The 27,283-nt window shown below is 42.7% G+C and overlaps 1 protein-coding gene across 15 annotated transcripts in view; it reads right to left on the bottom strand.

The window, feature by feature from the left end:
- Positions 1-27,283, bottom strand: part of ICA1 (islet cell autoantigen 1) — a 139,607-nt gene that overhangs the window by 5,135 nt on the left and 107,189 nt on the right. For all 15 annotated transcript variants that reach the window (XM_087861040.1, XM_087861039.1, XM_087861041.1 and 12 more), the window contains 5 exons: positions 23,199-23,296; positions 20,911-20,963; positions 17,482-17,544; positions 17,338-17,370; positions 7,664-7,933 (listed from right to left, as the gene is read on the bottom strand). In XM_087861040.1, coding sequence (XP_087717166.1) covers positions 7,664-7,933; positions 17,338-17,370; positions 17,482-17,544; positions 20,911-20,963; positions 23,199-23,296 — 517 coding nt within the window. The remainder of the gene's footprint in view (positions 1-7,663; positions 7,934-17,337; positions 17,371-17,481; positions 17,545-20,910; positions 20,964-23,198; positions 23,297-27,283) is intronic.

Raw genomic sequence — 27,283 nt, 5'->3', positions numbered from 1 at the left:
AATTTTACCCTTTTCCCTATAATGCTGTCCCCACCACCAAATGTAGTCAAGACCCACCTGTGCTTGGCAGAGCCCATGGAACCTTTCCACCAACCCCTGCAAGCCTGGGCTCAATCTCTTAGAGCAATGGTTCTTAAAGTGTGGTGGCCACACCAACAGCATGGGCACCACCTGTGAGCTGGCTAGAAATGCAAGTTACCAGGACCAACCCTGACCCAGTGAATCAGAATCCCTAGGGGGAGAGCCCAGGAAACTGTTTGAACAACCCCCCAGTGATTGTTACATAAGTGCAAGTTTGGGAAGCACTGTCATAGGTGGTCTCCAAGGAGGCTGCAAGGGTCACCATGTCCATCAAGATCAGGTCATCCTGGCTGAGGCCAGAGCCAGACAAAGACAGAGGCCCTCCTAGGAAACAGAGAAGTCTGTCTCAAAACCCCACCTCCTCAGGTCCCGCAGTTTCAAGCTCTTCAGTCCCATCAAGCTCTCTGAGTTCAAGGAGTCCCCCACTTCCAGAATCTGAACCAACTCACAGAGCAAAGCCAAATGAGAGGTATAGAAGTCAACCCCTCCCTGATCTCTGTATGCTATTTGATACAGTGGGAATGCCATGAGGTAATTCTTCCCGTTTCAAAAATATGCACAACATTCATTTTTTAAAATGGTTGCAGAGAACATTCAAAAAGCAAGGCAGGTTCAAAGCACTGTATTTTTCTGAGTACAAAATGGAACACATTCCTAAAGGAGGCAGAAATAAATCCACATGTCAAAATGGTGCTCCCCTCACTTTACATAATGGGCATGTTCCTAAAAAGTTATAAATAAATAAAATGTCTGTATATCAAACCATATTTTAAATGTACCAGAAATATAAATCATACTTCAAACCTATTACTTCAAGGATTATAATGGCATATTCCTTTATAAAGACAATAAATGGCTTCTAATTTGATTCATTTTAACTGTGGATGATTTAATTTAATTGTTCGCCTAAACACTCATGAACCACACAAGTAACATCTAGAATCTCTGGATTTGAGGGCTTCTCTGGAGCAGAGGCTGTGAAGAAGGATGAGTCTGAAGACATGCCCTCTCTGGGGACTAAGATGATGGGGACAACATACCTCAGAATTTTCACAAAGACACAGGGTATCATTATTCCCTTGCCCCATAGTGAGAGGCAGAAACAACAGCCAGTTTGCCAAGTCACATTGTTCCTTAGAACAGCTATTAAGTGTAAGTCTAACAATGGACTATATGTGCATGAGAGAGAAAATGGTATGGGTGGGACACCAGCTAAGAGAAAAGGAAAGAAAACACTAAGCTCAGCTGCAATGTCACCCTCACTCATATCACTTTGGGAATTATTTAGGGGAGGGGTGCAATGAGAGTAATTATGGATAGAATGCCAAGCCAGATTTCAAATGTCTTGGTTTCTGTCAGGAAAAAAATGCTATTTAAAGAGAACTTAGTGTAGCTAATATTCCTGTAATTGCCATCAACTGTTCTCTAGTTGGTGTTAGTTGGCTGAGGCGTTTTTAACATGAAGGTGTGGCTAGAAAGATGTCTCCCCATCTTAGAGTAATTGTGTCAGGAGAGGGTGGTGAAGGGTGGGGGCTGCAGAGCAAGCGCTGAGAGCTCTGTGAACAAAATGACGATCCTAGCTCACAGACCCTTTGATACGTCAACTGTGCTACCCATTTGCAGAAAACACATATAAAATTTTATTGGAGCAATCCTGCCCCTTTTACTTACATAAGGGAAAATATAAATCAGCCAGAAATAACACTGGCCAGCTAGAGCAGCAAGTGAAGCCAACAAAACACCATCCAGAGGAGCACTTTACCATGAACATAATTTCACTAGCTGGGAGAGCAAAAGCTGGGGCTGGGTTGATGATCACAGCCTGGGAGGCGTTGGGTTGGGGTTGGCAGTGAAGGGGAAAGTAGGAACACCACAGTCATGGTAGCCAAGCACCACCCTGCCATTCACATTTCCCCTTCTGAGCCCCAGTTTCCATATCTGCAAAGGGTGGATAAAAATTCCTGCCTCATAAGGTTGTTGTATGAGTAAAATGGCATCTTGTAGGAGAAACCAGAGAGCACAGAGGCTAGAGAGAGCAGGCCACCAATAAATCTAAGCTGAATATGAAGTTTGGTACAGATCCTGAGACATGAGGAACAACCCCTGAGATTAGTTTAGGACTGCTTTCTTTGCACATAGTGATTCAATGTCTGTTGTTCTCCCCCTCCCTTCTTGTCATCCATCCATCCATCCATCTATCCATCCATCCAGTCCTTTTTTGAACATCTATCGTATTCCAGGCACTCAGCCATGTTCTGGAAATATGATAGTGAGCAACACAAACATGGGCCCAGCCCCTGACAACCAAAAGCAAGAAACAGAAAATTACACCAACCTTACAATGATGTGAGAGAAGAGGAATGAGTAAGTACTGGGTGTAAAGGGAATGGAGGCAGAAACACCTAACCGTGACTGCTGGCAGGGAGAGGGAGTCAAGGAAGCCTCCCTGGATGAAATGACATTGAAACTGAGAACCTGAAGGATGAGAACTTAGCCAGGAAAAGCAAGCATCATGGCTGTGAGGTGGGAGACGCACCCTAAGGAGGAGAGAGAGCATGTGCCAGACTCACTCAAGTTCGATATGGCTAGAGTCCAGCTTACTGACATAATATATGGGTCTCTGGCAAAACAAGGTTATTAAGTCATGCTAAGTAAAGGTGTGGGAAGTGTAGGCAGGAATGGGACTGGGGTCAGGTCCTCAAGGACCTTGTAAGCCAAGCTGAAGAGTTCAGAACTGATGCAAATGGTGGATGTAAAACTGCAACAACTTGGCAAGTCACAAGACCTATCTGGGATTTCCTGATTTCCTCATCTATAAAATGAGGGTGGAGTAGATGATCATCAAGGCTCCTTTTATGGATTAACCGAGGCACTTAACTTCTGCACAATCTAAGACCAGTGGATGCTCCTCAACAAGCTGCTTCTTTAATGGAACAAAAATTCTACTGGCTCATGCCGAGAGCACCTACTCCGTGTTCAAACTCTAACTGCACCCCACAGTCTTCTCCTTCTCACCATTTGAGTCCCAGAAATATCATTTACCTGGAACCAGGTTAAGCCAGGAATGGCAAGAGGTGAGCTTAGTTTGAGGAAAGGTGAATGTGCGATAATGCAAAGCTTGACATTACATTAGCCTTAAACAGAAACCCACCCAGATGGCAACAGCACCTAGGCATGGTGTAAAACAAAAGAATATCCAGAAGGAACTCAGGGCTGTATGTCTGTGAGAATGTAGAACAAGACTCCTAACTTTGGTTTACAGAATCCTAAATTAAAAGATGTCCTGGTGCATTTATTTTGAGCAGATGGTAGTCTTTTCAGTATCAGCGTCTATTTCTAAATTAAATTTGGGGTATTGGTGGAGAATGGAGAAGAATGTCAAATGAGGCGTATCAGCCTCACCTTGCCTCCACTGTGGGCAACCCCTCTGGCCAGGTCTCTTTTTAGTCACTTTAAGAGGCCTCCGGAAGGTACCATTTTCTCATCACTCTATGACACAGGAAACCCCAGCCCCTATCATGCTGGTAACTTCAGAAACTCTTAGAAATCCTACATAAAATCAACTTCTCTTTTAAATGTTCAGCCCAACTTCATCCTAAATGTAAGTGGCTATGTTTGCTCTCCCAGAGCTTGAAGCTGGGGTGGGGAGAGGAGGAGGAAAATATAATCGTGATCTTACTAAATCTCCCTTCCTTTCTATGCCCCCAGAGCACAGGGGAGCAGAGGTAGGAGAGTGCACAAAGAAAGGAGGGGGGCAGCAGAGGGAAATGGGGAGATCAGGAGGGGAGGAGACAGAAGAAGTGAAGGAGAAGTGAGGAGGGCAGAAGGGAGGGAAATGCAGGGGGTGGGGGAGAGCAGAGGTTGCTGCAGCTGGAGCCTGGAGTGTTCCCCTCAGTTCTCTTGACACTCTGACCTGGAGGATGCAGCCCCACCTGGACCTCACAGAGAACTAGGACAATGGTGGTGAACCTGAGCAGGAATGCACGACAGGGAAGATGTGGGTGGCTGCTAGCACAGGCGAAGATTCTATAGACAGTCTTGATTTGAAATATTCTATTCTGGAACATCATCCAATTTTTGTGGTCGACAGGGTCCCTGCCTCCCCACAACCACATTCCTCCTCCATGGCAACCGCTTGTCCTTGGTCTGTGTGTGTGTCCAGAACATGCAGGGCCACGCTAATCATGACAAGTCCTGCTCTTCTGGGAGCATTCAAGGAGAGGCCTGAAGGAACCCACTGAGGAATCATACTTGCCATCAGAGACTTGGTACAGAGAGACAACCGCACAGAACGGTGAAAGGCTCAGACTCCAGAGTCAGATGGCTCGGGTTCACAATCTGTCTGCCTCCTACCAGATGTATGATCTCAGGCAAATTACCTAGCTCCTCTGTTCCTCAGTTTCCCGGGCCCTAAAAAGGAAATGATGATAGTACCTGCCGGGGAAGGGTGTGGTGAGGATTAGGTAAGTTAACTCTCTGCCACTGCTTGTTTCACTAAACCAACATGCCAGCGAGCCTTTCTACTCCATGCTGTGTTTGAATACTTATTTGTTTCCGTTGTTTATTTAATTTGGTTTTTGAGATGATCTGGATAATCAGGGGAAGCAGTTTCAATATGAGGAGTCAGAAGTTTAACAGTTACTTAGATGCTTTTGCAATTCATGTATATAGAGGGACTTTCTAGACCATGGATGTAATAAAAACAATCTAGAGCCAATACTCATCTTTTCCTCTTTTTTAAGGGGGTGGGGAAAGTCCTGACGAAAGCATGGAAGGTGGTTGTAACTAGATTACATGATCGGTCATCGAAGCAGGGTGGCTGTTCTTTATTTGTACCATATCTGTTTTGAAGGTTCCCTGCATCAGGGCAGCATCAGGGCTGGAATTGTGGGAGCACCTGTTGGGAATCCATAGGTGTGGGAGAAGCTAAATGGGCTTCCTCTTTCAAGCACCTGGGTTCCACTTTTTTTTTTTTTTTTCCAGTCATTTTGAGTTCCATAGACATTCATTTGTGGCTGTTGGCATGCAAAGGAAACAGGATAACTCAGAGGTAAGAAAACAACTCCTTTAACACTGGTCTTCACAGAACATCAGCAGAGAAAAGGAAAATTTAAGCATCCAGGATGATCCTTTTAAATGGTAAATCAGATCATGTCCATCACTGGTCCAAGACACTGTGATGGTTCCCAAATTTGCCTGGGACCCAAAAAAAGGCCCAGTTCTCCCAAAGGCTAGGAAGCCCTATGTGGCCAGGCCTCTGACTCCCTGCTTCACTCCAACCACAGAGCTCTTCCTGCAGACCCTTGGCCACACCAGGAATGTTCTGCCTTAGGCACTGACTGGCACTGGGTTCCCTCTGTCCCCTTCCTCCCATGGCCGATTCCCTCACCTCCTGCAAGTCTGCTCAGATCTCATCTTCTCCATGTGAATCCTATTGAGTTCCACAGCCTGACCTGCCTGGCCATCCGCCCAACACTCTCTATCCCCCTGGTTCTATTTTTCCTTTTCTCCATAATACCAATCATTTCCTCCATAATACCAATCACTTTCTAACCTACTCTGTGATTTTTCTTTATTATGTTTATTGTCCATTACCTCCTCTTCATTAGAACGTGAGTTCCAGGAAGGCAGAAGCCTTTTCTGTTATATTCTCTGATGAATCTCCAGTGCCTGACACCAGAAGGACCCAACAAATTTCTATTAACTCAATGAGACACTTGCTAAGGAGCTAGGAGTAGGGTGGCAACGTTAAGTGAGATTTTGGTTGCTTGAGAAATAAATGGCCTCCCTTGGTAGTACCTCTCTCTACCAGTACAACAATACCTCTTTCTACAACAAGCTTACATTTCTCACTGTCAGAACACTCCCTCCTTAGACCCTGAGTTACTCCAGTGCTGTTTCCTTGGATCTGAGACAAGGCTAAAGTACGAAGCCCACAGCCATCACTTCTGTCATAACGCTCAGGCATAATTTGGGGCCATGGGCCCTGAGCTGAGGTCTCACTCTGCCTGCTCAGGAAGAGGGCGTGGAGCTCTGACTTCTTAGCTGTCAGTGGGGGCCACTCACAAGTGAATGATACTCAGCCACCCAAGCTAAGTGGGAGCACTGCCACCACCATTCCTGTGGGCAGCAGGGGCCCTAGTGTCTTCATAGCTGGGGGCATGAATGGGGTTCATCTTGTAGCACAGCTGGAGAGCCTCCAGCAGCCCCAAGATCTGAGTAGTGGATCCTGGCTCTGGCCTTCCAACTCTCCCACGGCTTGTCAGCACCTCCACCGCAGGTGGGTGGGGGTGAAACTCAAGTCACTGGCAGCATTGCTCATCGGCAGCTCCGTGAAAGAGATGGCGAAACCCAGGGGTGAGACTCAGGGTGAAGTATTTTTGGATTCCATTTATCCTTCCTATCTCTAACTCCGTTACTGAAAATAAACGACATGGCTATAAAATGGGACTCACAGAAGACAATAAAAGGAAGGGTGTATTTCATAAAATAAGAGGGAAGACCTTTTTTTGGTCTTGCCCACCAGCTCCTGCTGTGTCCATGATCTCATCTCCAAAGACCTGAGGTTTTTTAATAGCTCATAATTACTTAATCATTCCAGCTCTGCTGTTTGTTCTCAGCTTTAAATGCCAGATAAACACTTATTAAGGAGATAGCCAAAATTCATGGAAAAACCAAAATGATTTGAGAATTTCTTAATAGCGATTCCTGTCTTACAATTAAGGTGACATGAAAGAAGGAAAGAGGTGTTGAAATACTAGAAAACAGTTTCCTTCCCAAGGTCTGTTTAGAAACTTGAACTTAAAAACTTCAATTTCAATCTGAGTTTGAGTTCTGCACTCTAAATCCATGTGCTCCCCAGACTGGTAGTTCTCAGCCAGCGTGCCTTGAAGCCTGACCAATGTTGCTGGCCACAGATGATCAGTGTGGCAACTGTATTTCTTCTGTGGCCGAGATGCGTGGGGCTATTGGGCCACGTGTTTCAGAAACAACAGAAATAGCTGAGCTGAGAGCATCCTCAGGGGAGGCGTGGGCCAGGAAGGAGACACGGGCCAGGAAGGAGACACAGCAAGCAGCAAGATAAAATTCAATGTGAGAAGAGTTAAGCATCCCAGTGGGATGTTACTTGGCACCCAGAAAGATGGCATGACTATAGCAGTGCAGAGAACTGTCTGGACAGGAATGGCCAAGCCAATAGGGCCATGACTGTGAAGACAATCTGATCCTCGAAAGTATGCCGTGCAAAAGTCTACAATTAGAGCGAGACAGTAAGAGTGAGAGCCACCTCTCTAACCTTTTAGTAAAAGGAAATGTGAACATGAGGAAAAAATGATGAGAAGTAAGAGATCTTAAACCCTGCAACACATCTTAAAGCTCGAATATGATTCTGAGATTTCAACTAAAAAGTCACTGGATAAAAGAAAAATACAAAGATGAAAAAACAGCAACAAAAAGACACTAGATATCAAATAAAAGTCAGAAAATATTTTAAAAAGACAAAGAAGGAAGAAAGAGGCCTTTGAATTAAAAATAAAGAACGAACAAACAAAAAAAACCCTATTTCAATCCCCATGGTACATACCTTGTAGTGAGGCCTGTAAGTCTTTCATGTTTTGGTCTAAAAGCTGTGAAGGAAGGAATCCTGAGCCTGTCTGGGGCTTGGGGTCTGGCTCTGCTGGGGCCACAGTGGGTGCTGCCTCCTTCAGCCGGTCGTCTCCAAACACAGCAGCCCACTCCTTGCTGAACTCACCCTCGTCCAGCGAGGAAGCGTTGAAGATCTCACTCAGCAGCAGCAGGTCATCTTTGTCAGCACCTTCGGGGTCTGGGGTCCCTGCCATTGGGCCCAGGCAAGCTGATCAAAGTAACAGAGCACAAAACACATCACCACCCAGGGCCTAAGCCCTTGGGAGTAAATGCGGTGGGGGCTGGGATGGGACAGACTGGGTGATGGCTAGATTCAAGAAAAAGTTAATCAAACTATAAATTATTCTCATTATAGCCTCTCAATTTCTAGTCCCATGGTCCCTCATCCCCATTCCTCCAAAGCAAGTTCTGTTTCTAAGCATCATTAGAATTGTACTGAAACAGTTTCCACCAAAACTCGAGGGTTTTGTTTTTTTTCTTAATGTACAAGCAAATTTACCACCAAAACATTTCTCAGACAGGAAGCAAAGCCAGGATTGAAGGCATGTGGGAGATTTTAGTGCCCTGTTTGCATAGCTTCCTGAATCTTCTCACACAACAAGCCCTAAATCCACAGCCAACACACCACGTGGGAATCTGCCCTGTCATCCAGGATGGGGAGAGGACCCTTGTCACATGCTGGGCAGGAGCAAAGGATGTCAGGACATCCAAGGAAGACCAGGGAAGGCCTCTGGCTTCATTTCTCCTTTGCTGCAACTGACTGCAACTGTCTGCAAGTCCTTACCAAAGCAAAAGAAAGGTGGGTCTGGTTTGCCTGAGGGCAGCAATGAAAGAATGACAGGAAAACAGCGCAAATAATGGATCCACCCAGAGAAGGCCAGAGACACAGCCCTGGAGGGTTGAAATGAGCAGGAGACCAGAGGGGAAGTCCTGAGACCATTCTTCACTTGCTGTCTCATGACAGCAAGACCCTTAGCTCTTGTGGGCTTGTTTTTTCACATGTAGAATTATAATATGAGTAACAGCCACCTCACAGCACTGTCAGGAAGACCAAAAGGAATATACCTTTAAATCTCATTGCTATCCACAAGGGAGACTTTAAGATTTATTTATTATTTGAGATAGAGTGAGAGTGAGCAAGGGAGAGAGAGAAAGAGAGAGAGAGCGAGAGAGCACAAGCAGGGGGAGCAGCAGAGAAGAGGGAGAAGCAGGCTCTCCACTGAGCAGGGAGCCTGACGCAGGGCTTGACGCGGGACTCAACCCCAGGACCCCGGGATCATGACGGGGATTATGACCCGAACCGAAGGCAGATGTTTAACAGACTGAGCCACCCAGGTGCCCGCACAAGGGAGACTTTAAAGAAGAGATCCATTCTTACAATATGAACATAAAAAACTGAACAGGGAATACAAGTAGAATGGGGGCATCACTAACCAGAAAAACTATAAGACTTTTCATTGGGTTTTCCACATATTTTGAACACCAAGGACTGATGGTCTTGTTAACTGTGGCTTTGCTGTGGTATCTAATTGCCACATGGAAACTGCAAACATTGTTGTAAGTCATGAAGAGAAGGAATAATCATGATTTATATTTTCTCTGAGCTATACTGCAATTCTGATACTGTCATATTAAGTGAGATTAACAGGTTTTCCTCAAATATATGAGATAATTAGTAAGTGATGGCTTTTTTTTTTTTTTAAAGGAATACAGCTTATCTGTCAGCTTTACTGGATATATTTTCAACCACACTTAATATAATGGTGTTCTGATTGAGAGGATTCTTGATGTGCTAGGTAGACTAGCTATACATCCAGGAAGGAAGGAGTTCAGTCACTCTCCTATCACTATGGTTTAAAAATAGCAGCAAAATATCACTTCAATTGGACAACTCTCTAATTTAAGTATTCTTATTGTTTGTGTTATCACAGAAATTTGCACTGAGACATAGCCTGTAAGGTGGGGTGGTGAGACGATGAGGGAAATGGCATTTTAGTAAAGGCTTGCGAGATAGTTCTGAGTAGGAGGGTGGGCAGCCCGCACCCACCTTGGCCTGTGTGTGGTAGGTAGGTAGGGTAGGACAGCCCAAATATGTGAACACAGGCAGGAAGCTTGGCTGTGTCCCTCAACATGCAGCTGGCTATGCGCCCTCCCTCCTTCCCTCTCTCAATCTCTCTCGGTGTCACTCCCTTTACACATATTAACTTCACAAATCTCTGTACTTTCTGCTTTCACTTGAGACTGGAATACCTAAACCTTTTACTTCCTGGCCTGACTGAAAAAAGGTGATTGCTGAACCAAACCTGTTTTATTGGAACCAATTCAAATCAAAGAGTAGACTCTAGAGGAAGAGATGACTTTAGATGAGCACTGGAAATTATGTGCATTCTTCCTGAAGTCACTTTACAGCCCTGTGCTAAGTCAAACCCTGGGAGAGGCTTCCCTGCTTCATCAAGATGTCAATCCAGGGAAGGTCATGACTAACATCAGCCACAATAAATAATAAACTTTGAGCCTTCCAAAAACAACCAGAAACTGCAAAAGCTCTATCTTTGTTTTTACTGTTTCGGTTGTGTGTGAGGGTATTGAGTGGACTTCTGTGGGTTTTGTTAACTTAGCATTGCTTCCCTCCTCCTCTTTAGTTTTCCCTTTTGGGAAACACCTTCTCCACAGGATCCTGGTGAGACACCACATACGGTGCCTCAACACCCCTCATCGAGGCTGGCCAGCATCCTTCATTTTTCAGGCCATGGTGACTGGCTCAGGGACGGGCACATGCCAGAGGCTTCCTTGAGTTTGGTATATGGAAGGTGGAAGGAGGAGGGTCTCTCTTTCAGATTCCAAGTTCTAAAGATGCAGTTTTGAGGTTCCCAAGGAGGACAGAGCCAAACATAGGGCAAACTAGCATCAAGAGTTGGAAAGAGAATCCTGACAACACTGTCTAAGCCCTGGATCCAGCCTTGCTTGAAGTCAGTCCATCACTGTATGTCCCCAGTTTCATGGACCAATTCCCAATACGGTCTTTTCTTTTTAATTTGAAAGCTAAACTACTTAGAGAAAGGTTTCTGTTACTTCCAACCAAAAGATTCCTGATTAATATTGTATCCCGTCAAACTCAACTTGACTGACAAGGAAAGAACCCTCAGTGAGGATGATATTATCTAGAGCTAGTTCTGAATAGAGATTTAGTTGGAGGTAAACCACTGAATTTGGCCTCTTGGTGTCCTGGTTGTTCAAATGGGCTGCACAGTAGACATTTTCTCTGAGAGAACTTATCACTTCCCTAAAAGCAATGAGACTGGCACTGACTTGAACCAGAAAACAGGGAAGCCCAATTATTGCTCTGATAATTAAGATGCTTGAAATTACTATACATAACTTGTAAGAAAAACTTAATTACAAGTAGAAAGGACAGGCTTAGGTCTGTAACCAGACATGTCAAGACTTGAAAAATAACACTAGTCAGTTGGCTCTTAAGAATCAAGCTATCATTTTCTTTGGGAATAATTCAACTCAACTGTGAGAAAATGGGGACACACAGAGAGAATAAGCTCTTTGAGAGAAGCCCCAGTAAGGGCTGCACAGGTGGAGTCAGGGCTTCTGCCCAGGGAGCCGAGCAAATGTTACTCCTGGGTTTATGGAGCCCCATCCTGCTTTTGTCTTCAAGGGTGAACCAGGGTTCCTGGAGCTCTCAGGTGCGAAACCTGCAGATACCACCCCAAACCCCTTCATGGTCATGCAGGCTCCTGAGTCTCCATATTCACTCTCACATCACATAACACAACTCCAGATGTTACTACAGAAATAGAGGCCAACAGACACAATGAACTCCAGTTCTCACCTCTCAGCCTTCAGCTCTATGACTCTGACCCTTCATGCATTCCTTCCTTCTTTTTAACATCATCCCACTGTATGCTTTTCCCCTCCTGTTGGGAGCCTGCTCTGCCCACACAGGGATTCAGCTCCAGCGTCTCTAGTCTTTCTCACTCCAAGACTTCCTCTCTTGACCTCAGAAGACGTGCACATCCCAACAATAGCCAATCTTGTGATTCCTGTCTCCCCCAGCACCCCATCCCACCCCCCAACGTTGCCTTTGGTTGCTTCTCCTTCTTCAGCTGCACACTCTGCTTTGTCAACCACTCTTGTTTCAGCAGACTGTTGCCAAGTTCCGGCCGCCACTGCACAATGAAGTGGCCCTCCTGAAGGTTACCAGTGAGATCCTCGTGGCCAATTCCAATCCCCCTTTCTCTTGTTCAACCACTGTGGCACTTTGCCTTGTTGCCCACTCTGGAAATGCAGTCATCTCCTGGGGTCTCCATGGAATGGCTCTTTCAGATGTCCTTCCATCTCCTTGACAATACTGTCCCTGCTGCCTCTTCCCACTCTAGTTACCCTAAGGTTTCCTCCTAAGCCGTATCTCCCTTTCCTACATTATCTACAGAACATTTTATCTATTCTCATGGTTCTAATCTCACCTGGGAAGATTCTCAAATTTCCATCTCTAATTCCACGTTTTATGAACTCTGATGACAAACTCCTGACTCGAGGGTCCTTTGGGGTTTACCCATTGGCAAGCCTGCTGGCACTCCATAAAAGGCACCCTCTCGCTGTATACCTTTGCTCAGGTCAGCTGTGAGATTATTACTTTCTTACTCAAAAACCTTCAATGGCTTCCTCTGTAACACTCCTTCCAGTGGTATTCAGGACCTCTGAAGTCCAGCTCTAATGCAGCTCTTCTAGCAACTCCTTTGGGGAAGCCTACGATTCAGCAAAACTCCACCACATCTGCCATTTCTCAATCGTGCTTTCCTGCCTTCCTGTCTGGGAACCTGCTGTTTTCTCCCAGTGAGATGCTTAGAGAGAAGAACCATACTTAACTGAAAGGGATCTTAGAGCTTATCCCCTGTAACTCATTCTACCAATGAGGAAAAAGACTCCCAGGCTAGATGACCTGCCCAAGGTCATATAATTTATTAGTTACAGATTATCTGGCTGGGGACACTTGGCTCATAGGTCAAGATGTTTTCTCAGTACAGTACACTGCTTTTACCTCAAGCCTGTTCAAGATGTCATATATAAATGAATATCCAAGCTTTTGTAAAGTTTTGAGGGTTTCTAAGGTCAGATGGCTCCACTGGCAGCCAGGCCAAGCTCTTGGCTGCAGGCAGCATGGCAGAATGGCTGAGATGGCAGACCCACTCAGCATGTTTGCCTCACACTGCCCAAGGGTTCAAAAACAAAAATCCTATCCCCTGGGAAAATATTCCCCAGGAAAACGGATTCTGAGCCAATGCACTCTGATTCTGACCCAGCGAGTTTTCAGAGTGAAAACTGACATACAGAGGAAGTTCTCTTAAGTTCAGACAGAAGGCGGGTGACAGAAAGTAAATGTGGGAAACTGGTGACAGCCCACTCAGGTTATATTTTTGAAATCACACTGAGTTTCATGACCTCAGCATGAATTAGGAACCCAGAAGATGGAAACATAGCTACACAGACCAAAAATGAGAGCACAGGAAAACAACGAGATAAATGTCACATAAGTTACCTTCATCTGTGTGTGAAACAGGAAGACTCTGTTTCTCTGGTTTTCTCCCTGGTCCCCACTCTCAGCATTATGACTAATGTAAAGGCTGCACACTTGCAATACACACGAAAAACCCCAACAACCAACACAGGCCTCACATCACCCAACAGAGAGTATGGGGGAGAAAGATGGGGTGGGAAACCACCGTACAAAAATGTCTAACGAGAAAAGTATTTGTCCTTATAAAAGGCTCTGGTAACAAATTGTACTTGTTTGGAATCCAAGAATACTACTTCTAAAAACTCCCTTTTGCTGAAAAAAGACACAGCTAATAATAATAACAGATGGGGGAAAATCCATCTCTACCCACTCTCTGGGATACACACATACACACACCCTCCAAAAAAACAAAACAAAAACCCTAACAGTGCTAGACCCTGAGTAGGTATTAAAAAAATATTTCTTGATGATCCCCAGCCCTGGTCCTCCATTGCAGTAGGAGATCTTAACAAGCAAGCGATCTTACTGAAAAACCTGACACTTGAAGCAGGAGTAAATGTATATAGAACACCACTGACTCCATGGTGATCAAGAAAGAACAGTAGGGTGTTTGCTTTTAAAAGTGAGACATTATCTTATGAAAAAGGACCAAAGCCAGCATTTCATCCTCAGATGCTGAGGGAGACAGGCAAAAGGGAAAATTGATGAGAAAAGGTAACAAGCTTAGTCTTTGCCTCACTACATGTGAGGAAGCAATCAGATCCCTAGTCAGCTCTATATAGAGAACCGCAAGAGAGAGTTCTGAGCATCTTGGGAGAAACCAAGCACAGAGACATAAGCCTGAATTATTGCTAAGGGCTAATGGTCTGCACCCAGACCTAAGCAAGCTACTAGTGAATGACCTTCTTTGTTGTTCTAATGGTTGGCCAGAATTTAGAATCACAAGTTTCAAAGTAGTAACCCAGGAAATGTCAGAAGACAAAAACATTTTAATTGTAATGTGTACAATTACAATTCTCAAAAATTTCAGTTAATCTTGTCCTAGAGAACAATCTTTTGGATAAATCCAAGTAATGAGATTTAGGTGGGCTGAATTCATCTAACTCTCTCTGCTTTGTACCATCGCTTTCTGTTATCTACCTGCTAGTTATTTTTCTCAGCCCAACTTTGAGGAACACAAAAACTTCTACATGTTACAACTAACTCATGAAGTGAGGTTGGGATTGTCACATGTGGTCACAAGGTGATTTCAGGGCCACTTTCAAGTTATGGCAAAATGTCACTCAGTTTCTTTTTTACTTAAAATTTTTTATAAATTGGGCAAATATTGGTTTTCTATTTACATCATCTATTTAGTAGGAGAAAACACATTTTATTATGACACTGAATCAGGGTGATTTTCTGGGCAACGGTTCCTGGAGAATTGGCTCCTTGTTGTTGTCATAAGCAGTCTGTTTTTTGATAACATTGTGCCACAGCTTGGCCATTACTTGTCTAACAGAATTACCAGTGGGAGTGAACTGGCCCCCAAGCAGCAGGGTGCTAGAGCTTATAGCCCCCAAGTCCTATAAAGGCAGCCATCCCTGGATTAAGCTCTTTTTATTTCTTGATTGTTTAATGTCTTGCATATTATAATCAGTGCTTTAATTCAGGATTTGGGCCTTCTGGCAGTTTTCTGAAGGGCACACATTTTGAAGTCAACTAATTATCGCGTGCTCTTTTCTTCAGTCACCACAAGTTCTGTGCTCTGACAGGGTATTTCTATACTTGCGGTCATGTTAATCTTTAAGCTGATGCTGCCCTAGGGGTTGCCAGTGCAGAAGAGTCAGATAGTGACAAAGCATGGCTCACGCCTCAAGAAGGGCTTTAGGGTTTGGCATGATAAAGGGAAAGGAGAGATTATGTGACACTGCATTTAACTGAGACAGTCTGTAAATCAACTTTTCTGCCTGGAAACAAGTACACATTTTAGAGAAGAATACATTCACCTCTCTATTGTTAGAATTGCATGAGTGCTCCAAAAAAGGATATAAGCCTCCACTCCACGAAACAAAGACTGTTAACTATAAACCAATGAGATATGAAAGTTCTAAATAAGTGGAAAGATATCAGTCTTATTCTGGTGTATCCATAGCACATGCTCTGGCAGAAGCTTATGAAAGGAAGCATGTATCAAGGCAGTAGCATTTCTGATTTAATTCTGCGAAGAAATGCACAACTTCTGGGTTAGTTTTTGTTGTACCATTACCACCCAAGTTGAAAAAGTCCATATCCAAAAGCAAGAACCCTTTTTTGTAAGAAGGGGGAAACATGAGAATATAGACTCATATTTGCTTGTGCGTACATTAAGAAATGCCAGAGGGCTAGAATGGAGCTGGGAATACTGGAATAGAGAAGAGTGGAGAGTGGAAATGGGAGTCAGAGTTTTCTATTGCCTACAGTTTTATTATCATTATCATGTACCAATGTGAATATACCTAATTCAAAAATTGTGTTTATTAAAATAATGAAATTAAATAGGAGATAATAAAAGCAAAGAACAAATTACATAAACAAGAGGTTGGCAACAGGAGAAATAACAATCTTCCTACCAAAGCAAGCTGAAACATACGTATAATTATAAAGAGTATAATTATAAAATTTAAATGTGGAGATTTGCTAAAACTAGACAGTGGGCCCCTACTGAGTGTTATACTATTGTCTGTAGCCCACCTTTGAAAGACTGAAATATTTCCCCCTTAAAAAAAAATGTATAAGAAATTTTCCTTTATTTCATCAAAGTAATCTATCCTATGCCAAAGGGAGAAATGTTTTTATGAAAATGGAGGCCACGTAGTGACAGTCTGCTTTAATTATTTGCTTTTAAAGTAAAAAGTACATAATCTGATGTGATTTCAATATTTACAAATAAGTAGTCATTCTGACAAAAATACACAGGGACATTCATGAGATATTGCCTGCAATGAGAAATGAAGGAAAGCAGGTTTCTTCCCTCAAGTTGATAATCCTAAGACCTGGAAACGTCATGCAGGAGCTCTACTGCCTTTCCAATTTTGAAAAAACTTTAACCAATGCCTTCTGTTTCCCACACTTTCTTCCTCTCACACTTTGAGGATTAAACCCAAATCAAGCTCAAATTGAGTAAATTGTCTGCCCTAGTGAACTGGGGCCTGCAGGATGATCTTGCCCCATTTCCAGTCCTGTGAGAAACCTGTAAAACCAGGGCACACTGTGTACCAGTCACCCAGGACAGAGGATACTCTACGGAGTTTGTCTCAGAATCTCAGGGGTATTTTGGACTCATGATAAATCATCAGAAGCTAACCCTTGGTAGGATGGAAAGCAAAGGCTCTACCAGGCTGAACGCACTCAATTTCCTGGAGTCACTTAAGACTATGGCTGTCTCATCCAGATCCATGCCTCTGGATTCTCTTTTTTGGGGGGGGGGGTTATTTACTAAGTGATTTTAGGTCTGTTGAACTTGGGTGGCTGCCCTAGCCAGGCAAACTCTTCCTCTGTTTAACTAAGGCTCAGCAGAGATGCAGCCCAGTCTACCACCAGGACAATGTTTCCAGTGCTACTTTCTCAACTGCTTCCCATCTCACAAGTGTCCCCGTGTCAGAGGCCACGAGAGACCCTCCATGTACATGATCTCCGACTCTGACAACAACCCAGCAAAACTGTTGCTGTTGGTTCCATGTTACAAATGAGAGCAACTGAGGCTGAAGGAGTTCAACATGAAGCAAATTACTTAAGGCCATACAGATAGTTTTATAGAACTGATACTCAAATCCAGGTCTGATTCTGCAAGCCATGTTTTTTCTACTACAGCATATGACTTTTGATGTCATAACTTTTAGCTTTAGGAATTGAACACTATGTAATTAAACTAAGGATGACAAATCCATATATACTAATTTGTGCTTGGGCATATTTAAAGTCATTTATAAAGACAAATGACAGTCACCTCAAAACAATTTGCTTGGAATGCAAAGCTATTCAAAAGATAAACATTACATTTCCCTGCACATAAAAACAGCATTAAAAAATTAAATTATAACCCCAAAGAAATGTATAAATCTTACCACCTTCCTCAGGTTTCATGTCTAATAGTTCATCTACAGGTCCATTAGAGGAGGGAAAAGAAAACAAAATTATAAGTCAGTTTCATTCTGTAAGGAGTTTGTCAAATTTATTAAAATTGAGTCATTTTCCTTAATCTAGATTACCTGAGCATGCATTATGTGTAGAGCTTTTGTCTAAGGCAGATAAAACGCTTTCTCCATCTTCAGCTGTAAAGAGAACACGTGCATTTGGTTATCACCAATTCAGAATGGTGTATGTTCCAATGCTATTGCAGTGTAAGTTAAACACACAGCTCATCACACAGACACAGGGGTCCTGAGATTACACTCTGCTCAAGCTGTTGGCTCTCAATGAATTCTGAGTTAACAGCCTCAAATCTTTGCTTTGTTTGGTAGAAAACTATATGACGATGACCTAACAATTCTCCTTTCGTGGACAAATGTGTGATTTAAGTAATTGACTACTGACGGTGCTATGAGCCTTAGCCATTTGGAGCCTGGCTAAAATAAAAAGGGCAGATCACTGAGTGAAAGAAGTCAGTCCGTAAATGCTACATACATCAAAATTCCCACTATACAGAATTCTGGAAAAGGCAAAAACTATGTTAACAGTAAAAAGATCAGTGGTTGCCAAGTGTTTGCAGGAAGGGCGAGACGAATAAAGTGCAGCCACAGGGGAGTTTTATGACAGTGAAACTATTCTATATAATCCTCAAGTGGTGAATTCATGTCATTATACATTTGTCAAAACCCATAAACGTGTAACACCAAGAGTGAACCCTAATGTAAACTATGAGTGATAATGATGTGTCAGTGTTGGTTCGTCGATTATAACAAATGTATTACCCTGGTAGGGGATGCTGATAATGCATATGTGGGGACAGGGGGTATACGGAGATCTTTGTACCTTCTGCCCAATTTTCTGTAAACTAAAAATTGCTCTAAATAATAAAGTGTGTATTTGTGTATATGTGTGTGTGTATATATACACAACATAATACAACAGCCTTAAAACTTGGTTTGCTCAGGGTGCCTGGGTGGCTCAGTCGGTTAAGCATCTGCCTTTGGCTCAGGTCATGATGCCGGGGTCCTAGGATCGAGCCCTGTGTCAGGCTCCCTGCTCATCAGGGAGTCTAATTTTCCCTCTCCCTCTGACCCTCCCCCATTGCTCATGCTCTGTCTCTGGTTTTCCTAAATGAATAGTAATTAAAAAAAAAACAACAACTTGGGTTTGCTCATGTGTACATTAGACTTTCTGCAGGTCACAAAATAAAAGATGACATTTCATTATGGTGGATTCCATTCTATGTATACATAAAACAAGGTGATCAACATTTGCAATCTCAAAATAGTATGCAAAAACCACAAACAAGTGAACACACTACACAAAGAAAGAAAAAATCTGATTCTTCCATATAAATATGCGATTTATACTGACATGTAACTTGAAAACAAATGTAATAAACTGGAGTTTACATTTTCCCTCAAAACTATATTATTTCTAGATTCCCACAACATAATTCATGCTGTCGACACCCAAGAGATACTGAGGCTGGAGGTGTGGATCAATACACTCAGAGAGCTCTTACGTGGCCAACATCAGGCTGGCCTGCTTCTCTTTTTCTACCACTTGCTCCCTCTCTCATGCTCTAGAACAGTGTCCTTCTAACCTTCTCCTGGTCCTCCTTGGCTCATAGTCTTTGCCCGGGCTGTTTCTTTTACTCTGATAGCTCTTGCAATGGCACTTGACTTTGCTAGGTCTGTGAGCTCCTTAAACAGGTGAGGTCTCCCTATCGCACATGCCCAGAACCCTTGCAGCTCTTATCAAAGCTGGAGTTGCCCAGTTACTTGTGCAAATTATTAGATTACCACCTGCTTCTCCTTTTGACTGGGAGCCCCATCATGGGAAGGGTTTGAATAAGTCTGGTGTACTACTGTGTGCCCAGAGCCTATGGCTGTGTCTGACAGACAGGCAGTGCTTAATAAATATCTGTTGAATAGGGGTGCCTGGGTGGCTCAGTCGGTTAAGTGTCCGACTCTTGGTTTTGGCTCAGGTCATGGTCTCATGGTTGTGATATCAAACCCTGCATTGGCTCCATGCTCAGCGTAGAATCTGCTTGAGATTCTCTCTCTCTCCCTCTGCCCCCCTCCCCCTGCTCACATGTGCTCTCTCTCTCTCTCAAATAAGTAAATAAAATTTTAAAATAAATATCTTAGTTGGGGGCGCCTGGGTGGCTCAGTCGTTAAGCGTCTGCCTTCGGCTCAGGGCGTGATCCTGGAGTTCTGGGATCGAGCCCCACATCAGGCTCTTCCGCTGGGAGCCTGCTTCTTCCTCCCCCATTCCCCCTGCTTGTGTTCCCTCTCTTGCTAGCTGTCTCTCTCTCTCAAATAAATACAATCTTTAAAAAAAAATAAAATAAATATCTTAGTTGAACAAATGAATAAATATATGAGTAAATGAGGGTGTGCATGCACGAAACGATGACATGAAGCCAAGTTAGAGAGGCAGATAGGTGAGAGGTCTTTGTTTTCACTTGAAAGGCAGATGAGAGAAAAGCAATTGAAGCAGTATACTGGGAGGAGAATAAAGAAGGTGAAGCAAATGGTTGGAAAAGTAGGAGGAAAGACAGAAGGGAGGCAAAGGGTGGAGGAAAAGAATAGAAGAGAAAGGAAGTCCCAGGGTCTGCTTTGCCTCCTCCTATCTCCTGGAAGGGCTGCCACAGCAAAGGGTAGAGTGAGGCAGAGGCAAATATGCCCCCGAGAGGGCCAGGCTGAGCAGAGGGTTGGGGTAATTTCAGTTCTCTCCATATCACCTGCAAAGCTTTCCCTTGCATCCCTGCGGATTCGAATCCCAGTGAAAAGCTCAGTAGTACATCACCTTAGTCCCACCACATTTTACTATACCCTCCACTCCATTATGAGAAGAGCCAGTGAAAGAACTGACCGTCATGGCAGGAGCCAGGAATAGCTGACAAACCTTTCAGGGCACATCGCATCATCTACTAACACTCTGATCGCTTTCCCAACCATCGGAGGGTCAGCACACCCAAGGAAGCTGGTGTTACTCATTACAGAGCAGACCCAGGAATTACCTGCAAGAGCCGTGTCTGAGCTCTCCCCATCTGTTCCTAACAAAGCCCAATACCCTCCCCACAACACAGTGGAAACCAACTCAGCCAATCTCATCATGCAATCTTATTAAAACTATCTTTACAGCCCAAATGGCAGTTAAAACTAGTAATGGCAATAGCAGAAATGTTATCATCTGTTGTAAAAGAAATCGCTCTCTGTTAATTCTCCATTTTGGATGCTCCTCTGACAGGCTACTGCTGAAGTGACTAATGGTGCTATTTTCTGGCTCACAATATAAAACCCTCTCTCAATAATGCTATATAGTCGGCATCATTGACTTTTGAAAATTTAAAACCGAAATGGTAAAAAAAAGTAAATTAATATAGAATTTTCCCAACTGGAAAAGAAGAAAGGCCTAGGAGGAGTCTGCCAAAAAAGAAAATGAATTGGTTGCTGAGCAGTAGTATTTCAGAAGCAATCTAAATAAAAAGCAAAACTTACTCTTAAAACTAGAAGACTCCTTGTGCTGGTTTTCGTCCTCTAATGAAATTAACCTTAAAATTAAAAAAAAAAAAAGTTTAGTAATCCAGTTCTGAAAATTTTATTTTTATGATACAGCCAGATTTTCTGTACAATATTACTGCACTTACAACATGCAGACGTGTGCACACACACATGAACATAGAGTCATTTACACGCTATTCATTTGTTTAAGAAGAAATACATTTGCTGGCTTTTTCCTGTCCTAAGGCTAGTTAGTAGCATCTTAATAACTGAATTTGGTTTCATCATAAATCATACATTCTATAATTATCTAGGTGGGCAGTTAGGTATAACTAAAATAGATGCTGTACAGTTATCACTTTTAAAAATGTAGTTAAAAAACTGATGGGCAAGTGGCTGTTTATTCCGATTCTTGCTGTTACAGGAGAGGACACCTCAGGAGGTTAGCTGAATTACCTAAGGCTAAAAAGCAGGATCAGTCTCAAATCCAGAAGACCGTCACCTACTGAACTCTCACCGCACCGGTTAAGATCACGGCAGAGATATACCACCACCCTGAGACTTAGCTAGTGCCTTTGAACCTCCCTCTAAAGCACCTTTACCTGCTATTTTTGAAAAAAAAAAAAAAAAATTCTTGCCGAATTTCCATTTTGCATTTAAAATAGTTACTGGATTATACTTTTTGAGCTTTTAAAAATGATGTACTAAATAATGGAGAAACCTCAAATTAAGGAAAACTAATCAAGACAAGGGTGGTTCCTTTCTGAGTAAAGGCTAATACTTTATTTTGATTGCAGTAACATATATGGTGAAAAGAAGGTACTAGAACTCATTCCAGGTCCTGCCTCTTACTACACCAGGGGCTGTAGGCAGTCTCTTAACCTCCTTTGAGCCTCACTACTATCATTTAAAAATGACGAAATATTGGCATTGATTACATGAAGGGTTGTCCTTGAATGAGTAGAGATAACATATAATAAAGCACCTGACATTACACTTAGTACATAGTAGGTGCTCACTAAAGGGTACTAAGCATTACTATTATTACCAGGAATAGGTTAAAGTGCTTCCCCCTAAAATAGTCAATTGTACTAGATTCAGATCATATTCTATAGTTGTTCCCACAGTGAAAACTTGTCTTTGTTTTACACGAAAGGAATTTTCTAGTATTAGCTTTAAAATTAAAAAGCCTTGGGGTGCCTAGATGGCTCAGTTAAGCATCCGACTCTTGATTTCAGCTCGGGTCATGATCTCAGGGTCATTAGATGGAGCCCTGCGTCGGGCGCCGTGCTCAGTGGGGAGTCTGCTTGAGATCCTCCTGCCCCGTCTCTTCCCCCACTAAAAAAATAAATAACATTAAAAAGGCTAATGCTGGCAGCAAATACTTTTGTGGGACAAAAATATATATTTGAAACTTTAGAAACACAGTAAAACTACAAGCCGGTTTTACCACACAATTATCATCTAACTTTTTGTGTGTGGAGAAAGAATCCCAAACGGAGGTAAGGTAATTCACTTTCCTAGGTCAGCCAGGTCAAGACTAACCCTGTTCCTGGAAGCCCTGATAGCTCAGTAGAAAGGACATAGATTCACACGGAAACCTCCTTGCTGAATGAGATCAGGACACATCATGCACCATGTATGTTGAGAAATTTGTCTCCGTATGTAAAATGACTGGGGGCACCTTCTCTGTAAAGTGGCAAGAAATGGAGATGAAGCCATCACTTCCTGCACTCAAAGCTGCTCTCTGCTTCACAGAGGAAGAAAACACAAGGTCTGAACAGTAGGAAACAAAATGTCAGAACCCAATGCTTTTGGATGATAACACCTTAGTACTCAGTGTCTCATGAGGCAATTTCACAGGTTATCTCCTTCTATGAGAGAAAAGCCAGGGGATTTCCTATCTGGGACAAGACTTTGTACATGATGGTAAGAAAAGGACCAGACTGGGACCAGAAGCCTGAGAGAGCAGAAAGCTGAGGCTGAGGCCACCAGACAGACAGCCAGATAGCACTGGAGACGTGTGCCTTTTCTCGTCCCAGTCAACTCCTCACAAGTGTGCTCCTTCTAAGACCCCAGAAATGGGTCTCTTATTGGGATGAGTCCTGGTCTAGCAGGAACACGTGCAGGACAAGTCTGGGCTTCATTTTAATACCTCCCAGAGAAGTGAAGAAGTAAAGCAATTGCCCTGTGTTTGAGAACCCCAACAGACTTGGTCAGTGAGGACTGTGCTGCCCTTGCCTGTGGAAATAAAGATTTTGCCAAGAAAAGTAGCCATGACTTACTGACTCGGCTCCTCCGCGGTGGCCTCTGCACTTTCCTGCTGGGTGATCTTCTTCCTTTCTTCTTTCTCAATCAGTTTTTTCATAGGGTCTTGTAAGCTCTTGATCACGATAATGAACAGGGAAAAAAAAAAAGAAAGAAAGAAAAAAAAAAGATCAATAAAAAACTCAACTGCATCTGGTCCAGAAACCAAACCCTGAATTTAAGATTTGGGGAGGTTACCTTGATCCTATCAAGTAGACAGAAATGAAATTTGAAATGTTCTCAGACCCATCCAAGAAATACTAGCCTATAAAGGAGAATTGTTTTGCCACTAGATTTATGCTTTCCCCTTCGTGATAAGTTATTCAAAAGAAGGCCTTTTGGCTATTGCTAACTTTATTTTCCATCTTTAACATGCAGCAAAGATAAACATTCTGTTCTGCTTGCAGCCCACACACTGACAGAGTAGAAGCTTTTCTCCCGCAAAGATGAGACAATTTCATTTTATTTTTAATTTTCTTTGTGATTTTATGATCTAAAAACAGCTTTTGAAAAATAAGAGAAAACAAAACCTTTTTTTAAGAAAAAAAAAACCACCCCGAAACAGTGGCTTCACATATTCTGACAAGTTAACTCCCACGAGTGGACAGAGCAGGTGCGTCCAAATCTTTGTAGATTAAAAATGGATGGGAATCTTTTTCTGGAACATAATTTCTTGGAGTTATTGTTCTCAAGTTCTATTAAATATTTAAGGAAAGACTTTTTTTAAAATCCAGTACTTAAAAACTGTACACCAGTGTCAAAGCCTGAAAAAGCAAAACACTTCCATAATAATTGAATAATGAATTATAAAAAGAGATCTCTACTTGCGGTTCTAATTAAACCACAAACCTACAAATTACACAAGAAACATGTCAAGATACCTAACCTGCTTATAATCTTAGAACCTCTATAATCCCTCCTTTGGGCCTTCCTGTCTCGTCGTCCTTCCCCTTCCCAGCTTTCTCTTGCCTAGTGTGACCCACACAAAGAAGGTGGCAAGCACATTTCCTACACCGACTGACAGTTTCGGGACGTCTACCTGCAGGCTGGACGGAGATGGTCTGGAGAAGTCTCCGCAGGGCAGAGCTGTGATGGGTGGCAGTGCCTGCTGTGGATGCCAGGTGGACACTGGTGTTATGTGTCTCACTCCTTACACAAAATAATTTCCCTATAACACCTATGTAATCATGTTACCATTTTTCTTGAGAACCCACCGTAGTTCCTTATTTCTTTCCACTTCTCGTCTAAACCTCTCTGCCTGATTTGAAAGATCTTCTAAAGTGTGATCCTATCTTACTCTCCCAGATGGTTTCCCACTGGCTTCCAAATGGGAGCTTTCCATTCGAGTAGGCCTGTCTCCTCCTCGCCTTCTATGTGCTAATTGCTGCCTTCCTGTCTTTGTTCATTCTGCTTCTTTACTGAGAAAAGTTCTACCTATTTGTCCACCCTCAAAAGTCCGAACGGTCTTTGCAAAGCCCAGATCAATTACTGCTATTTTCCTTAAAGCTTCATTCACTAAGCACACCAAATTCAAGAAAGTCCTCCCATCTTCAAAGTGCATTTACAGGCTTATTCATATTTGATTATATCTATTCTGTATTATGTTTTGTTTCTTAAAAAATATTTTTTAAATTAGAAAAATAATAGGACCACATGCAGAATGCTTGGAAAATTAAAAAAAGGAAAAACTACTCATAATTTGATTTCCCCCAAAATTAGTTATTATTTGCATATATTTTCTTTCTGTTTTTTTCATACTCATACTACTTATATATAATTGGAATCATTGCATATAGATGTCTTTTTAAGCAATATAAGATGTGTAGGTATTTCATAAATAAAAAATGTTCCTCATTAGAGAATATAAAAAAGATTTTATATATCATAAACATTCGATATTAAATTAAAATAGATAAATATACATTCATTTACCATTTTTCTAACATAGGGCCAAGGTTTTTTCATTGAATATATGTGCTATGATTGGAGTTGTGAAGCATCTTCTTGCCTAAAGGACATCCCAAAGGCATTGCCATCATTGGTAATGACTATTTCTGGACATTTAGATTAGTACACTCAGTCAACAAATAGTTTGAGAGCATTTACCAAGAGCCAGGTGATGTTTGGGTGCTGGAGATACAATGGTGAACAAGACAAACAGAATTACTAGTTAGTGATGGGTCTAGGCAGGGAGTTAACATGGGGCATACAAAGTGATACTACTTCACTACTTCATTTAGCAAGAACATCCTTTCTTGGAAGTGACATTTCTGCTGAGAGTCAGATGATATGCAGGAGCCATTCTGTGCAGCTCAGGGAGAAATGGAGGCCTGAGGGCAAAGGCCTAAAGGAAGGACTAGCTTGGCTTGGTCGAGGAACACAATGAATCCACTGGGATTATAATGTAGCGGGCAAAAGTACAAGTCTTAGGAGATCAAGATACAGAGGTCAGCAGGGGTCACACAGGGGTAACATTTCTTTACCCACATTCATCAATATTTAACATTGTGCCCCACTGGCTTCATCATATTATTTTGCCCTTTATATCTCTCCAATGGATGACAACTAAATGGGATCCATGATTATCAGCTGGAGGGGGAAATGTGATAAAGGACAGTATTGGAACACACGAGGCAACTGGAGTATGGACTGTAGTCTAGATGTTCTTCTTTTTTTAAAATCATATACCCCAAAGCATCTGGTAAAAGCTGGGCATGTGTGTGTGCATTTTGGAAATACGCAACCATAAGGACAAGTTCAACAGATGTCAAAGACTTACTGTTTTCAATAGATCTGCCAATCACAGCATTTTATTCATACATAGACACATACACACAGACACACTATACACACACACACACACACACACACACACACACACACACACACACACATTCCAGCAGCTTTGTTCCCCAAAGAGTGGTCCAGTCCTTGTGAAAGTGAAGCCAGGAGTATTTTCAGCTGAGGTTCTTATGGCCCCAAGACGCACTTTTCAATTCTGCGACGCTTTGTCCAGGCCTCCTGGTTTGCTCAATTATCTTCTCATTGCATTTCCCTTTTCTCAATCAGCACTAGGCCTGGCCAGGACATGTCTGTTCTCAGCCGGGTGCGTCTAACTGCCACAGCGCTTGCCTAAGCCCCTGAGATGCCCTTGACAGCTCCATGGTTATCATCCCTTCTGTCTCCAGCCCGACCTCCCCTCATAACCACACTCCAGCAGCTCTCAGACAATCCCTTTGTAATGTAAACCGCTCCTTCCTTCTTTTCAACCCCTTCCCTGTTGGGCCATTAGCAGGGACTCAATTGTTGGCTCCCTGTCACCACAGTCACAGTTAAGTCACTATTGTGCTTCACCAACAGAATGGCTACAGTTCCAATTGCTACTTTATTATTAATAATTCCTGTTACAATTTCTCCTCTCTTCCTGCTATTACCATTGTCCCTATAACAATTTGGCTGTTGCCGCTCAAGAGAGGTGCTAAATACATACTTGTTGGTTACTAAATTAATGTACCTAAAGTTAAACTTTAAGGTTAAAAATCATAGCTCTTTAGCCAGGGAATGCAAAGTCTCAGGGGAATAACAGGAAAAGGATTATAGAACTACAAGCAACGTTAATACTGAGCACCTGGGCTTACTCATTAAATATTAGAATTTTGAGCTAAGAGGAATCTTGTGTGGGAAATCTATCATCAGCTTTATTGAGATATAATAATTCATGTACCATAGAATTCACCCACCTAAAGTACACGATTCAGTGGTTTTTGGTATAGACACAGAGTTGTGCAACCATCACCATTGTCAATTTTAGGATATTTTCAAGCGGCATCTTTTGAAGCAAGAAAGAGTTTTAGATCTAACTGAGCTAAATACTCCTCCATACTGCAATGGGAAAAAACCACAACAACACATTTGGAGGTTGTTTCTTACCAAGATGATAAACAATATAGATAATAAACTTAGAGGCACTTTGAAACACCACAGAGGACTAATCACGTCCCCTTTCCCCTCTCAACAATAGTTCCTGGGTGTGACTGTCCCATACAGGATATTGTACACGGTG

The sequence above is a fragment of the Ursus americanus genome, chromosome 3 (genome assembly GCF_024610735.1).
Source record: "Ursus americanus isolate L20-20 chromosome 3, mUrsAme1.1.p, whole genome shotgun sequence".
Lineage (NCBI taxonomy): Eukaryota > Metazoa > Chordata > Mammalia > Carnivora > Ursidae > Ursus > Ursus americanus.
The sequence above is the reverse complement of the archived record's forward strand: the minus strand, read 5'-3'. Positions and strand labels throughout refer to the sequence as shown.